Source organism: Lagopus leucura, unplaced genomic scaffold, assembly GCF_019238085.1.
Source record: "Lagopus leucura isolate 7727_CA_CO unplaced genomic scaffold, USGS_WTPT01 Super-Scaffold_100157, whole genome shotgun sequence".
NCBI lineage: Eukaryota > Metazoa > Chordata > Aves > Galliformes > Phasianidae > Lagopus > Lagopus leucura.
Window position 1 is genome coordinate 27,876,202 of NW_024962334.1, and position 16,481 is coordinate 27,892,682.

Below are 16,481 nucleotides of genomic sequence, written 5' to 3' on the forward strand. Positions count from 1 at the left end.
CACTATTGTTTTTGCAATAGAGTCCTGGAGTAATCTACTAATAAACTGTTCGCTATGTAAATTTATTCATCTAGTCGAACTGGAGCCAGTAAATATAACCAACAGATAAGAGCAATAAGAAATGGCTCCTGTTGGAAAGATATGTAGAACATCCCTTTTATAAAGAAAAAATGGAAAGAGCGCAATTGTTGATCAATATTTTGGGGAAAGGAGAGAGATTGGTCATGTGCTGGTATGGGCTGCCCAGGGAGGTGGTGGAGTCACCATCCCTGGAGGTGTTCAAGAAACGTTTAGATGTTGTACTGAGGGATGTGGTTTAGTGGGAAATTTGTTGATAGCTGGATGGTTGGACTGGATGATCTTAGAGATCTTTTCCAACCTAGATGATTCTGTGATTCTATGATACACCTATACAGGCTGCTCACAAAAACACAGTTAGGACAGATCAGTTTGCAGACTGCTTAAGGCTTAATTTTCTTATTTGCTTTTTCTTCCTACATGTTGCCTTTGATTCAAAAAATATGTTGATCAGGCATCTCAAAAGCACTTGTGACCACTTGTGACTGTGATCCAGTGCATAAAAGAAAAAAAACAGCAGAAATTCAATATAATAAAACTGTATTGGAAACATTAATCGCGCCAGTACCATTTCCACGCTTTGCTGCGAAGCGCTGAATTGCTGTTCACGAGCGGCACTCGGACTCAGCACAGCGAGGCACCGCAGCGGTGCTCTCTGATCGGCCGGCCCTCCCCTCGACAGCGCAGCGCCTCCCGCCCTCCCGCGGCTCTGGACTACACTTCCCATCGGTCCCCGCGCACCGCGGCTCCCAGCAGGCCATGCGGCGCGGCGCTGTCGTGGCGCTGCCGGTGAACGAGGCGGGCGGAGCAGCGGCGGCCAGGCCGAGCTTCGCTCCCGCTTCTTTTGGTGCGGCCGTCCCGCTCCTCACCCTCCTCCTCCCGACCCTCTTCGGAGGCTCCGGGCACAGCCATGCGGCGCGCGGGGCTGGGTAAGAGCCGTCCTGCGTGGGGGCCCGAGGGGCCTGCGGGCCGTCGCGCCGTCGCGCCGCTCGGTGCCGTAAGATAGATGCGATGCGATGGGCACGGCACGACCGTGGGTCGGGGCTTGGGTGGGGGAAGGGCGTCCTGCCAGTTTTGTTCGTGTTTTATTTAATTTCAGTCGTTCTGTATGCTTTCCTGCTACGTTTGGGTTAAAAAGAAGGCGGATCTACTTTCAGTTTAGCGCTGGTAGAGTCTGGGGGAAAGGCCGGGGTCTGTGCGGGGTGTGCTTGGAGTCCCGGGGCTGCCCCTTCACCCAGCAGCCATGTTGATGACTGGAAGGAAACTTTGACCTCGTGTGTTGTTTTCTGGGACCTCGAAGTGCTGTCACGTCCCCATACACACAGGTGGTGTGGTGAGGGGATGGCTGAGTGTGTATTCCTGAGAGCAGGCATCTCCAGTGGATCGTTGGGGGCTTGGGTTGGAAGGGTTCTCAAGACTTATCTAGTTCCAATGCCCTGCTATGGGCAGAGTTGCCAGCTGCCAGATCAGTCTGCCCAAGGCCCCATCCAACCTGGCTTTGAATACCTCAAGGGATAGGGCACCCACAGCTTCTCTGGGCAGCAGTGCCAGTGCCTTATCAATCTCTGAGTAAATGATTTCTTCCTGACATATGACCTTCTCCTCTTTTTGTATAAAACCATTCCTTCTTATCCTGTCACTATCTACTCATGCAAAAAGTTGATTTCCCTCCTGTTTATAAGTTCCCTTTAAGAACTGGAAGGTCGCTATCAAGTCTCCCCACAGCCTTCTCTTCTCCAGGCTCAACAAGTCCAGCTCCCTCAGCCTGTCTTCACAGGAGAGGTGCTCCCAGCACTCTGATAATCCTTGTGGCCCTTCTCTAGACTCCTCAAAGCATTCCACATCTTCTCTGAGGTGAGGGCCTAGGCCCAGATGCAGTCCTCCAGATGAGGCCTTATGAGGGCAAAGTAGAGAGGAACAGTAATCTCCCTTGTCCTGCTGGCTACCCCTCTTTTGATGCTTTTAAAGGAGTGAGGGGATGGGTGGCTATGGAAGGAACAAGCTGGAGCTGGCCTTTTCTTGGCAAGGCTCTTACAATTAGTGCTATAAGGGGCATCCAGAAGGTACTTCTTGAAACACCTGCTGAGAAGTTGAACAGATGATTTAGGTGTCTCTTAGGACCGTTATCAGCTGCAGTGAAATTTGCTGGTTTATCTTCATATGTCAGCTGTTAGTCCAACCTTTTTATTCCATGGGCTGGAAGTACAAGCTGCACACCAGTATGTCTGCTTTTGTTTCCAGCTACCTGGTACCTCCTGTTTAGCCTGAGATGATATTATGGTTATGTCTATGGGTGTGTCCTGGCAATTAGTGGTGTTACAAGGCAGCCTGTAGACGTGCCATATAGGAGTTTCTAGCCTTCCTTTAAGTGGCAGTAGCCAGGCTCTACACAGAGCCTCCCATTTCCTCTCTGGAACCGTAGAATCCCAGAATGGCTTGGGTTGGGAGGGACCTTGAAGACCATTTAGTTACAAGTCTCCTGCTATGAGTTTTAACTTACAGGCATTCAAAATTGCTTGTTACTTAGTAGGAGGTACTGTAGTTAGATGTTTTTGTAAAGAAAAACAATAAGAACAATCCTGACTCCATTAAATAGCATAATTTTTTAGCTAACATTGGCATCAGTAGTTTTGATTTCAAGAGGAAACAACCCTGAGCTCTCCCTCTGATGAAGTGAAAAGATGCTTTTCACCCTGTCTTACTGTGTGTATTTGTCATTAGTTTAACTTACAGAATAAAATTTAAAAACCATTTTACAAGTGCAAACTTCTGAATTTTGAATCCTTGAAAAATTATCATTATGTACACTTAGCAATGGCTTTATGGCTTGAGATAAAATGACATCTATTATCGAAGTAGCACTATAGTTCTTTTACAAGTATGTATGCAAAGCACACAGTGAAACTGAGATATGGATTTATCTATGAATGTCATTGTGTCTATTCTCTCACTTTTTCCTCAAAAAGGAAAATACCCAAACACTGCACTTTGTAAAGCGTGTAAAGCGTGGCGTTGAGACACTAGTGTGGCATTCCAACTTGCCATGTAAATACTCATTAGTGTTACAACTGGATTGTTAGTAGAATCAATCTAGTAGGATATTTTCTATTTGCTTTTCTTGTTTTGGATTTGCTTCTTTGGTTTCAAATGTTACATTTGGGGTCTTAGGCTGATTTCTGTCTAGGCTGTACTCAGCCTTCTTTCTCCTACCCCAGTGCTGCTGCCCAGTTGCTGTCAGTAGGGGATCCAGTAGGTGCTGGGGACAGTGTGTATTTGGAGCTGAGGAAACCAGCTCCAGTTCTCTTCTCTGCTTACTCTCTTTGCAGGATCAGTTCTCTGGAAAGCAGTCCTGCAGCCCATCACCCAAAAGGCAAAGGCAGGAGAGTAGAACTGCAGGATGCTGACAGAAAGAGCAGTGTGCTCTTCTGCTTGCAGGCTTGGCCTCTGGTCTAAGGTCCTGTTTGTAGAGAGACGTGTAAGGATGAGTATGCTCTCTCCTTCAAAGGCAGGTGTAGCCAAATGTTACTTGTTGCTCTTCTTTCTTATTTGAATCAGGCTTACTGCTCTGTGTAGCAACCTCAGCGCTGCTTTCACAACTTCATACAATATTTAGATTGATTTCCATAAGAACCATCTGAAAACACCCTCTAAGGAAAAATATAGCATTTAATTGCCAACATTCCTCAATCTTTACCTACTTTGATTTGCAAGATTACTTCAGTGTTTGAAAAAGGTTGAAATCTATGTCTCTTGCAACATGCAACACCTCTTCCCAGATGCCTGATTTCTGTTAAGGAAATGCATTTTTAAATGCAGAGTGTTTTCCCACGAGTGAAGAACACTTACTCCAATTATATTTTCTGTCTGTAACTACTGGCTTTTTTGCTTACAGGTGATGGGGCACCAGCTGGTAACTATGGCTATACTAACAGTGGGTACAGTGTATATGAAGAAGAAAATGAAAGGTTAACAGAAAGTCTGCGCACCAAAGTCAGTGCAATAAAATCAGTAAGTACTTAATTATAGTCACATTTAATTAAAATAGGTGGACTTGTGACTTGTTTATAGATGGTGGTGAAAAGCAGCAGCAGTAAGAAGTGAGGTTGTGCCACAAAAACGTGGAGGTTGTGGCTAATGGAAAGCACTGTGGCTGTGGAGGCCTTGTCCATGCTTCAGAGTCAGGAGTTCTAACAGTTCAAGGAAATGAGTAATTGCTACTCAGACTTGACTGGATCTTCAGTTTTTGAAATAAGTATTTATTTCCTCCCCTGAGGATTGCTGACAGAATGCTGCACTTGTTTTTATAACTTAAGTTTCTGTTTTTCAAAGATGCCAGATATTTCTTTCACATTTCACCCAAGAAAGCACTAGTGATATCATGTATTTTAGAGCAACTTTTCTAACTTATGTATAACTGATGACTCATATTTAAACCTCTTTTTTTTTTTTTTTTTTTTTTTTTTTTTTTCAATAGCTTTCTATTGAGATTGGAACAGAAGTTAAAAATCAAAACAAATTGTTATCAGAAATGGTAAGTGCTTTTTCACTAATTTTCTTTAAATGTGGGGCAGGATGGTGAAGTTAGTAATGTAGAACATTCTTCTGTGTAGTTTGAACGTTTGTATAAATATGTTGACAGCTTCTTGCTGACTATATATGTAATGTTTTTGTTTGTTTTCCCCTCTCTTCTCTCCTGTTCTGTTTCATTGAAACACAGGATAATGATTTTGACTCTGCAACTGGACTTCTAGGTGCGACTATGGGCAGACTAAGAAGGCTGTCCAGAGGGAGCCAGACAAAACTATTATGCTACATGATGCTCTTTGCATTATTTGTTTTTTTTGTAACATACTGGATTATTAAACTCAGGTGATGCATGTTGTCTTAAGTTTAAGTTGTGTAATTTCAACCATCAGTCTTAATTAATGACAACGTTGATTTAAACTGCCATATTCTGTTGATAAAACACAATGAAAGTATTGTAAATTGCATTAGTACTTAATGCAGTGTTATATACAGTTTTCTTGATGTATTGAAATTTCTCCCACTGTCCCCTGTTTTGGGGGGATTATTTATAAGTACACAGAAACTGCTGGCACTCTTAAGTTGCTTTTTTTAGAATAAAAGAGTTTACAGAACTGGTTAAAAAAAATACTCACAAGAGGAATCAAAGAACTCCCCCAAAACCATAGGTTGTTCAGGTATGAAATAATTGCAGAACTATGAGGCCTTCGCTTTCATTTTGCTTTTCAATCTGAGCCATGCTCTAAATTAGAGCTCCCTAGGTTTCAGAACTTCTGGGTTTCAGAAGCATGACCAACAGTTGGGTCTTTCAAAATTGGTTTTATCTGTAGATTTTTGAAAGGCTGGCTTGAGGGTAACAAATGTAATGGTGGTACCCCCCAAAAGTGATTTTCGTGATGCCTAGATTGATGGGTCTAACGGGCTGCATGTTTAAGTAGCTTAAACGTTTTGTTTGGGGGAGAAGTTACTTAAAACTGGATCTTCCTTTTAAATGTGACAAATGATGCTTGCGTGTCTGTTCTGTTAAGCAAATGCCTTTGATCATTTGGTTCAACAAATTTGGACACAATGCAAATGTTTCCTTTACATTTAAAGTACTCAAAACTTAATGATTCCATTGAATCACTGGAACTTGTACCATTAGCTCATTTATATTTCATTCTGTGAGAACCCTGAATCTACTCTGCATGATGTTTGAATATGAGGTTGAATATTTTAGATTTTATATTGATAAATGTAAATATTATGAAGCACCTGTTGGAGGTGGTAGTGTATTAGGGTTGTTACTTCTAACACTTAGCTTTAACTCACAAAGTAGTTTCTAATAGTTGAAAGTATCACATCACTGGGTTCGACAGAAAAATATTGTTTTCTAGACCTTGAAATTGTATCTACATTTTTAAAATAATTTTTTTAGAAATACTGTATAGCATACTGCCATTAATAAGTTAATTATGAGCTGACAAATAAAATGTCCTGGAGTATTTTTGTTGTTTGTATGCATACTTTCCTGCTGTAGAATACCATTGTTTTTTTGAAATGGTGCTGCACTTAAACAACTAGACTTGTGTGATGGTGAACTCTGTTCAAATACATGGAGCCGTATACCTTTTACACTTTTCATGTTCACTTTCATATATAACAGGAATATTATGTCTAAATCACACATTCTGTAGGATGTCTTTTATAAAAGTAATTGAAATGCAATTGTTTCTAGCCCATTTAATTCTGGACTGTTAAAAGGTTTACAAATATCAGAACATATAAGATTTATTATCCCGATATTAATATGAGAATTGCTAGGCTTGCTAAACAAACACAGTATTCTCAGAGAAAGTCAATAGGTTATGATTTGCCATCCCAACTGAGAGAATGTAAGGGTGCCTAGCATTCAGGGCAATAATTATTGATGTAACTTTGACATCCACACTCCCTTGATATTTGGTCATCGTTTAGAAAACAATCTTTGTCTCACGTGGTGTCTGAGCAATTTCTAGGTATTTCTTACTTACCAATAAATGGAAGTAGTATTTATCTGCATAATATAGAGTAGAAAATAGGTAGGTGCAACTAGTTACACAGCTGAGACATTTCCCATATTTGTTCTGAACAATATGCTGTGCTTTCGCTTGCCACAGCGTATGGGTAAAAAGCCTCTTATTTGTCCTTCAGTTCATGTGTAAAACCAACAGGAATTTTGTTTTAAAAGTCAGACCAGATCAAAGGTAAATCGTACAGATTAGGATCCCTCTCCCTCCTTTTCTTTCTTTTCTTCAGTGATGTGGTGAGATTGGGGGAGAAGGAATAGGAAGAAAAAAAATGAGCTTGTGTCTTCCTTTCTTTGTTTTTCAAGAACTCCAATGAAGCTTTTTTCTTTTTCAATAAGACATGCTGTCTCTTCTGCCTTTTAAGGAGAGTTGCCAGTGTTTCTGAAGGTATGGCTGATAAGCAGTGAAGTGTAAAGAATGAGATTTTAGGAAGTGCAAAGGGAGAACTGATGCTTCGTAGTAGATGTGTATTTCAGTGAGACTTTATTGAACAGATCGCAATAAAATATTGAAAATATTTAGTTTTATTTACTTTAATATTTAGTACACTTCTGTTTCAACTTGATTGTGGCATGCACATTTTATGGTCTCATTTAACTGATTGCAATGTTCACGTTTGCACTTTAATATTTTTCATTCATAATTGCACATAAAATGTGAAACCTTACTGCTGAAATTCAGGCCTCCAAAAATTTCAAGTACTCCAAAAAAGTACAAGTAAGGTATTGTTTGCAGTATTCTAAAATTAAAAATCTGCCTCCAGTCCTTCCAGCAAACATCTGTGTCGGAGTGCAGCACAAGAATGAGAAGGTAATGATGGTGACTGGACTGTGGGGCTTGTGATTTTTGACTTGGTTTTGCTGAAGTAACTAATTTTGATGTTTACTTGCTAAAAGTGAGAGATGTGGAAGATACTGGGAACTGAGAACAAAACCACTGCTGGGTCTTGAATATCAAGTGGATATGGAATAAATATTTTGTGACTTGAAAGCGAAGTTAAGTGAAATTAGATCATGTTACTACTGAAATTATCCTAGACCCATGTGGAAGTTATGTCTCTTATTTGGTTGCATAGATGAGCTAAAATGCAGCTGTACCTTGATTGAAGAAGACAAGATTTCTTTAGCTGGGATCACCAGAGCCCTCAAAGCTGTAAATCACTAAAAATGGAAAAAATCTTGCAGGCAATAACATTAATTTGATATTGGAGAATATGCATCATGATATTGGTGAAACACTCTGACAAGTGTTTTCCTGGAAAATTTACTGATATTTTATAAATACCATTCCTATTTCTTCCACGCTTGAATCATGTTGCCTGTTACCTTCAGGATGCAGTAATAACCATGTTCTTGCTTGCTTAAGTTTCTGAGGAAGAGTGCAGATGTGTTATTTGCTTGGAAGTGTTTCCATGTGTTTGCATATAATAGAAAGCATGGTTTCATCTGTACCACCACCTATTGACACCACTCTCAAATCCCTGTAGAAATACAAAGAGCAGATATAAATATTTGCATACTGTACTGGTAGAACCATTGCACATGCTCATTTATTCCTCTATGCATTCCTTATGGAGCTGTTTTTACTGCATTTAAATCCCTAGCTTATTGGTGTGTGCACGATGTGGACAGCTGTGTGTCAGTACCATGAATACCCTTCTGTTGACAAGGGTGTTGATAGTTGAAGGTGAGGAGATACAATTTAGCATGACCAGTGGTTACATTCTTTCAAAAGTAACCTTAACTTGGCAGAACACTGTATTTTTACTCTTCAAGTAAGCTACAATTTCTCCTAGTATACAAATGCCCAAGTAAGCCTGGCCAGAGCTCCTGCAGCTTCTGTGGAGACTGCTGGATAGGTCCCATCCCTGGCCTGCCATGTAGAAGTGTCAGCTGGCTCTTCCTAGTTACCTGTGCACCGAATATCTGCCAGCTGGCTGCAGAATGCCACATCCACTGCCTCCTCCTCGTGAGTCAGTCTGCGCTAGGTCCTGCAATGTTGCCACTGCTCCTCTGCCAAAGCTGTATGTTGCTACCATTCAACAATTTTCAGGAGAAACTTTTTCACAGAAAGGGTTGTTAAGCACTGGAATAGGCTCCCCAGGGAGGTGGCCGAGTTGCCATCCCCGGATGTGTTTAAAAACTGTTTGGATGTGGTGCTCAGGGACATGATTTAGCAGTGGGCTGTTAGAGGTAGGGTGCTATGGTTAGGTTGTGGTTGGACTCGATTATCTTTAAGGCCTTTTCCAGCCTGAGCAATTCTATGATTCTATGAACTGTAGGAGATGAAGAAGATTTTAGGGGGCAACAGCAAAACATGCTGAAGCATTTAAGTTTGCTTGTCTCTGGTAAAAGCAGTATTAGTCAATCAATACATAGGTACTGCAGAACTGCATGGAGGAGGTACTTTTTTATACAGTGTGTTCTTCAACCAAAAAAAGCACCCTGGTCTCCCTAATGGCTATATGAATATCTAGCACAACTGTAGTTTAAACATGCATTAGTTTCTCTGATTTAAAAATGAACAGCTGCTCCAAGCTTATTTACTCTTGATATGATCTTTCTAACTCGACTTATTTAAAACCCACCATTTATATTGCTAAATCATCCTTCACAGTATTGCTTCAATTCCCTTGGCTAGCTAGAATGCTAACTACTGCACTTCAAGCAATTTTCTGAGCAAGTTTCTGTTCCTCTTTGGGGAAGAGGAAAAAATGAATGAAAAACAGTTCTGCTAAACTGCCTCTTCTTAATTCGATAGCATGAAAATTTCACACCTTCATACAGGTTTTGTGGAAGGCAACAGAATTGGAACAATGGTAGGTTACTTCTTCTTTGTGCTTTGGTGCTGCTTTTTGAAGCCAGAAAGCCTCTGACAGTGCCTCCACAAAAACTACTCTGTGGTGCAGATAAAAATCTTCCATTTGCAGCAGAAATCTCAGACTTGTGGCTTGTTTATATAAAGTTATAACAGATATTTCAAATTATTAGATAGCCATTATGCAAATGCTTTTAAAAAGAGGAGTATTTCACCTGAGTGGGTGTGTGTGTGTGTCTGTTAGTCTGTCCTTCAGAATTGATGGTGATTGTATTTTTGTCTCTGTTTTGAGGAATATTTCCTCCAGAAACAAACTGTAGGCATCAACTAATGTTGATCTCTCTCCTGTGAGATAGGACAGAAGATATTACTTGGTTTAGAAGGACTGAGGTGACAAAGGATTCAAATGCTGTTAATCTACTAGCCCTCCTTCTAAAAATGAGACTTGCTTTTAATATAAGAAAACAAAACCATGGGACAAGCTGTCCTCCCAAGAACACTGTGAGAATGCTGCAGAAGATTATATAGTAAACTTGCATATAAGCCATTATAAGTAAATAGTTTGATTGTTAATATCAGTGATATATTAACACAGTATATAAATATTTTAATATATATAAATATTAGACAGTTATGGTGTTAGGCAGGCTGCCCCTGGAATGCTTTTGAACAGCAACACCTTGCTTTCCAATTCCCACACTGCCATTCTGTGGCCTCCAGTGCAGAACTGCAGCCCCTCAACTACCTGGAACTCTGGGGAGAAGAGCACTGATATGCAGTGGCATCACTCCTATCAAGGACAGTAAGGAACCAGCCCCAAATGCACTCAACAGGTACAAGAGGTGCAATTTTAAGAGATAATGTTGAATGCTGTTTTCCTTGGAGACTGGAAGGATCAGAAGGCCAAAGCAATTTGCCTGGGGAAAAGATAACCATTGCATTCACTGCCCCTCAACTCAAAAGAACCCAAACAAACCCAAACAGGGAGTTTCCTCTCATATCGAGGCATCCCATGCATCTGAAAAAAAAAATCCATTTTTTGATGGATGAAAAAAATAAATAACCATTTCTTCAATGTTGACTTAAAAAACTTATGAGGGAGGGTGAGGAGCCCTTGCCGCCTACCAACCTCAATCCACATTACTAATACTTTATAGTTAGTAGGCAAACAGGACAGAAAGGACCCTCCACATCACCAAATGAAGTTTTCTATTTTCATAGTTAGCTAACATAGAACCTCCTGCAGAAATGTGAGGGACCCTCTGATTTACAGCCTGAGTGTCTTACTAAGTAGCAAAGTCTCGGTGCAGTTGTTCAGTTTTAATTTTCATTTTTGGCTGGTGTTTGCACAAATCAAGCTGTGCTCATCACTAGGGCTGTTTTTCAGGCTGGGAAAATGGAGGACAGGTACCAATTGATCTCACAGTGAACACAAGGGCAACTTTTGCACTTGTAACATGCTTCACAGGCACTAAGGCTGCAACTACCACTGCACACAAAATCTATGTCTAGCACCAAGCCAATAAAACTGTAGAGTGTGTTGTAGTTGTGCGTCCTACCACCATTTACTGCCTGCAGCTAAGAGGCTTTGCCCACTGAGGGGGGCCTCTGAATTACATTTTCCTCTTGAAAGCCATATAACAATAGGATCTAAGAAGTTCTTACTGTTCAAAACTCCTGAACAAACCTGCAGGATCGTCAGTGCAGATGTCTTCACATAACTTGAAGCTCTGAGAAAATAAAATAAGTCTTTCTCTTTCCCTTTTTTAGCTGAGGCTGTGGGAGTTATCACTGCCATTTTTACGTGAAAAAGTGAGCACTCTTGAGAGCAGGGGTTTTGGTTACTTTCGTTCTGTTTTCCCTGTCAGCCTGACTTCATAGCAGTGATTCCCTCAGGGATGCTGCTCCCTGCTTTGCTAGGAAAGCACTGGTACTGCACCTTGCCAAATCCTTAAGATCTATGTGATTCAGAGCATCACGGATTCCAAGAAGGCTATTTTAATGGTGCTTCCTGCCAGCACAAATTGCACTTGATTCAAAGGGTCAACAGCTTTTTTTTTCCCCATCACCATTATGTTAAAATTGCACTTCTGGCAAGATTTTTCTCCACAAAATTTACAGATGTATCCCCAAGTTTAATATCGTGTGATCTCTTCCATCTTCAGACTCTTACAAGAGCTGTGTAGAAAAAGCTTGAAAACACGTATTTGTTTTCACGGATCACTGAGCAGTAGTTATTATTCTTGCCCCAACAGTTAGCTGCTGACTGCAAAGTAGATTTTTTTGTCAGCACACATGGATGGGCTTTGTTTTGTTTCACACGAACAAATGGTTATAATTGCACAGACTGACTAAAGAATAAACCAATGAACTGGGCTCATTCTAGTTTAGACATGTTTTATAAAGAATGAAAAAATAGATAAAGATAAAATAATGAATAAAACTAATTAAAATATTGCAAATGTTTTTTTTTTTTTTTAATTTGGGGAATATACAAATATAAAAATAATTTAGAAGGAAATGCATTCATTCCTTATTCAGAGATACTCTACAGTTAGATTTTAGCCATCCTTAATTACAAATAAGACTTGCAACACCTAGATGGCAGATGGAGAAAGAAATCATTTCTTCTGCAGCTATGTATGCTTTATCTATTCCACTTGAACAATCCATCAAGAATTTTTAGTATTGCTTTCTCGAGTCTTTCACAGTGCACCAAGGAAAAAAATCAGTATTCTCCCCATCGTTCCCACAAGAGTAAAACCTGTAAGAACTGACAGCCACTGCAGACATTGTTTAATACTTTAAAATTATAATACAATCACAGACTCATTAAGGGTGGGGAAAAAACAAACAAACAAACAAAAATCCCCACTTTTTTAAAGTCAACAAGCTTTTCCCACTTTAGCAGAAGTGTTTGAAGTTATACAGGGTGGTGACGCACTGGAACAGGTTGCCCAAGGAGGCTGTGGATGCCCCATCCCTAGAGGCAGTCAAGGCCAGGCTGGATGTGGCTCTGGACAACCTGGTCTAGTGGTTGATGACCCTGCGTGTAGCAGGGGGGTGGAAACTTGATGATCATTAAGGCCCCTTTCAACTCTGGCCATTCTACAGTTCTATGATTCAATTACTACTGGAATATTCACTAACTGAATTTTTGTAGAAGAAGTTATGAAATCTGAAAACTTGCAACAGATTTGCTTCTGAATTTTTCCCTCTCTCTGGTCTATCTCAGCCTGGGCTTTCATATAGATGGGAACTTTGTTCAATAACTGATTTTTCCTAAGTCATGGGATCTTTGAGGCATTTGATGTCAGAGAGAGAAAAGCAGACAAACACAACTCCAGTCTGTCTCTCTTCTCCAGAATCATACTAGTAAGCTGAAGAGTGGAGATCCTAGGCTTCATTTTCTAATTTATGTGTTTCTATTAAACTTTTGGTCTTTGGGCTCAGTTCCATCTTTTCCAAGTCATTCTCCTTCTCAGAATCCCTACAACTGAAAATGAAACATTTAAGTATATTAAATCAGCCCAGTATAGGCTCCTACATGGTTAAAGAGGTACCTTCAGCTATGCCTTTTAGAGAATACAATACTTTAGAAAAGACACTTGATCTGCAAACTATTAGCTAGTAAAACTGACAGCTGCGAATAAAGCCTTTAGGCAGGCTGTTGTGCTGGGTCTGTTTAGTATCTCCCCAGTAACACCAATGACCAAAATTCAAAGACTTAATGCACTAACCCTGCATTATGCTGTGCACTATTTGAGGATTAACAGCCTGATGTGTTAGAGACTAACATTTCCTTGGAACTTTAGTTAGTATTGTGCAGAAAAATCCTTGTACATTATGACAGGCTGTCATGCTGTGCAGTTATTGTAAGCCCTGCGTGCTACTTTACAAATATCACAGTGACGTGAGTGGTTACTCAGACTGCTGTACAAAAAACACAACGGCTTTAGGAAAGTTGCTGCTTTGCTTATCGTTACAGATTAACAGGATTCTAACTTGAACCTGTAATTGTTTATTTAGGTAATACTCTACTTCTCCCTGGTGCTTACGGTTACTCAATGAGGGAATTTTACTGATTCACAGAAAATGTTAGGGTGTAAGTATCACACTACTTTTGGCCTTATTTATAAGTGTTTTTTTTTTTAGAAGCAGGAAGATACATTCCTTTAGCCAGCAGACACAGTTGATACTAATAAGAAATAGTCTGGATTTCTTCTCAGGGAAAATGTGACTGTACTGAGGTGCTTAGAAACTGTTCTGCAATTCACATGGAAAAAACCTGCCTGGGGTAGGAAATCAAAAGACAAGTCAAAGCCATACAAACATACGTGACTTAGTATCTATACATGACTACATTGGTGGCAAGTGCTTTGAGACAAGCATTCATTATATTCAAAGTGCCTACCACAGTAGCTTTCAGCATCTGCTTCACTGAGGACCACTTGCTACTAATAAAGAGGTGATGACAAAGGCAAATAAGAAAAAACTTCCTACTGACAACTGGCTTGAAATCACCACCATACAGCAGACTGTACCTTTCAGGAATCCACAAGTTGAAAAAGTCTCTGATTTACCACAAAGGCATTCCGTGTTCATAAAATGCTCTTAAAGGCAGAAAGAGTAACTCCTACTGTGTTCTGCTACTCTGCCATTGATGGCAGGGTGGTCACTGCAGAAAGGCACACTCAAGAACAGAGAGTTTAGCTGCTCCATTTGCTGGAAGAGAAAGTGTCTATATTACCTATGCTGTTAGACCCTGTTACCTATGTAGTATATGTTTGGTATCAGAGCATGACTTGGGTGTTTGGTGTAGTGCTCTCCCACCTCTATCTCCTCAACCAAGGACAGGAGCTAAACAGCAGAAGGTATGCCTCTTCTCTCTCTTCTGTACTGGTTTCAACAGAAGAGACTTGACATGAAGTCTCTGATAAGTTTACATCAGTCTTTCACATGCTGTTTCTACTTCTTTCAAATAGCCCTCATTACTCCAAAAAAAAAAAAATATATATATATATATATATATATATATACACACACACATATATTAAAAAAACAATCTATTATAAAGAATTAAGCTTTTTACTGGTTTATTTAACATGATCTTTTCTCACTTTACACAAATACAGCATTTACCAACAGAACCACTACTTTGCCAACCGTTAATGAGGTACTGTGTTACAAGGGCTGAACTGAAATCTACTTTTGGAAGAAAAATTAAGTTCCATCTTGGTCCCCTGGTGCAATATTGGATGGGGCCAGAATTTTGCTAACAGCAGCCAGAAAAATAGTTTGCTTTGAGGGAATTTTGCCATAGAAGTAGATACACTGCAAAATTTCAAAGGCCTAGCATGGGTCTTTGCAAAAAGACTGTTTTTTGAGTCAATGATTTTTAGTCAATTTTGAGCCAATGATTTTAGTCAATGATGATCTAATGACTTGCTGTAAGCAGCCACAGCTCTCAGATGTCTCACATGGTACCTGGTATGACTAATTACATGGAGACTGCTATCAGGAATGACTACCACAGGCCTGTAGGCAGGGCCAGTTGCGTCTCTTCATGGAGTGAAGCTTACTGCAGGAGCCCAGTGCTGAACTCTACTTTCAAATACATATTCGGAGTGGAGGTGTGAAGAAAAAAATGAAACTGATTTTCAGTGGTCCCTCACAGTTAGGAAAACTACTGCTGTTTTATTTTAGCTCTCTTTCTATAATCAAGATTACAAGAAAAGAGTAAAAGAAAAAAAAAAATCTCATTCATAGGCTTTGCCTTTTTTTCCTAGTCCAATTGCCTGGCAGGTGCCAGAGATTCACTAGGGAAAACACAGACTTTATTTCCTTTACCTGAAATTCAAGCTAACCTGTGGGTAGTTCAAACCACATTGTTATAATATGGCCAACATTTGGCAAAAGAACAGTTAGCACTTGCATGGTGTGGTCAACGATTGCAGTCTGAGCCCTAATATTAATCAGTGACACGCTGTTCTGTGGAACAATACTATTCATGTAAGCCAGGGACTGCTGGCCCTTTGATTGAGTGATCTTTTAGCAGAATATCTAAGAGGACAAATCTGAGTAAAGAAACATCCTGGTTCCACCATTTACTTGCTTACCTGTAAAATCTGCTCACCAGAACCTCACTGGTGAATCCCATTCCTCCCCAAAACTGGAGGCAGCTGTCAGTGACTTCACGGGCCAGGCGACCTGCCTTTAGCTTAGCCATGGAAGCAAATTTGGTCACATCATTGCCTTCCACGTAGAGAGCTAAAAAGGAAAAAAGATTACATACACACGGTCACTGACCACAGTCTGGCAACCATCTGCCCATATTCCTTCAGCCTGACACTGTTTTGGCATTGCAAAAAGCACATCTGAGAAGGCAGACATGGGAACTCACCAATGGTACGGTACAGCAGCGAGCGAAGCAGCTCCACTTCGGTTGCCAGCTCTGCCAGGCGGAAGTGTACAGCCTGGTTCTGCAGCACGGACTGACCAAACACTTTCCGCTGGCGAGTGTAGTCAATGGTTTCTTGTATTATAGTTTCCAGTGGTGTCAAGACTTTAAGAATCAAAACACAGAAAAAGACATTGTTTTCTTCAGATCACAAAGTGGTTTGGGTTGGAAGGGACGTTTAAGATCATCTAATTCCAACCCCCTGCTATAGGCAGGGACACCTCCCTCTAGACCAGGTTGCTCAAAGCCCCATCCAGCCTGACCTTGAATGCTTCCAGGGAGGGGACATCCACAACCTTACTGGGCAACCTGTTCCAGTGTCTCACCACCCTCGCAGTAAATAATTCCTTCCTAGTATCTAGTCTAAATCTCTTCCAGTTTAAAGCCATTTCCCCTTGTTCTGTTGTTACATGCCCTTATAAAAAGTCTCTCCCCAGCTTTCCTGTAGGCCTCCTTCAGGTACTGGAAAGCAGCTATAAGTTCCCCTGGAGCCTTCTCTCCTCCAGGCTGAAAAGCCCCAGCTCTCCCAGTCTGTCCCTACAGGGGAGGTGCTC

General features: G+C 40.6%; 2 protein-coding genes across 4 annotated transcripts in view; one reads left to right on the top strand and one right to left on the bottom strand.

Annotated features, from left to right (window-relative positions):
- The first annotated feature begins 853 nt into the window (after window positions 1-853).
- On the top strand, window positions 854-6,088 carry BET1 (Bet1 golgi vesicular membrane trafficking protein). The gene is made up of 4 exons (XM_042888704.1): window positions 854-1,007; window positions 3,971-4,086; window positions 4,553-4,609; window positions 4,796-6,088. The coding sequence occupies exons 1-4, from the start codon at window positions 989-991 to the stop codon at window positions 4,949-4,951; spliced, it is 348 nt and encodes a 115-aa protein (XP_042744638.1). The 5' UTR covers window positions 854-988; the 3' UTR covers window positions 4,952-6,088.
- A 1,079-nt stretch (window positions 6,089-7,167) lies between these two features.
- LOC122189481 (probable acyl-CoA dehydrogenase 6) overlaps window positions 7,168-16,481 on the bottom strand; it is a 79,657-nt gene continuing 70,343 nt past the window's right edge. For 2 of the 3 annotated variants that reach the window (XM_042888700.1, XM_042888701.1), the window contains exons 7-9: window positions 15,871-16,032; window positions 15,587-15,737; window positions 7,168-8,130 (exon numbers count right to left, since the gene is read on the bottom strand). In XM_042888700.1, coding sequence (XP_042744634.1) covers window positions 8,040-8,130; window positions 15,587-15,737; window positions 15,871-16,032 — 404 coding nt within the window. In that variant the 3' untranslated portion in view covers window positions 7,168-8,039. Of the gene's footprint in view, window positions 8,131-12,246; window positions 14,193-15,586; window positions 15,738-15,870; window positions 16,033-16,481 lie in introns of those variants that run through there. The other variant, XM_042888703.1, reaches the window with a different exon arrangement.

Excerpts from the sequence above, each read along its gene's own strand:
- BET1 (XM_042888704.1), top strand. Across the intron at positions 4,087-4,552 it reads AAGTCAGTGCAATAAAATCA|CTTTCTATTGAGATTGGAAC; the intron begins GTAAGTACTTAA and ends TTTTTTCAATAG. Across the intron at positions 4,610-4,795 it reads ACAAATTGTTATCAGAAATG|GATAATGATTTTGACTCTGC; the intron begins GTAAGTGCTTTT and ends ATTGAAACACAG.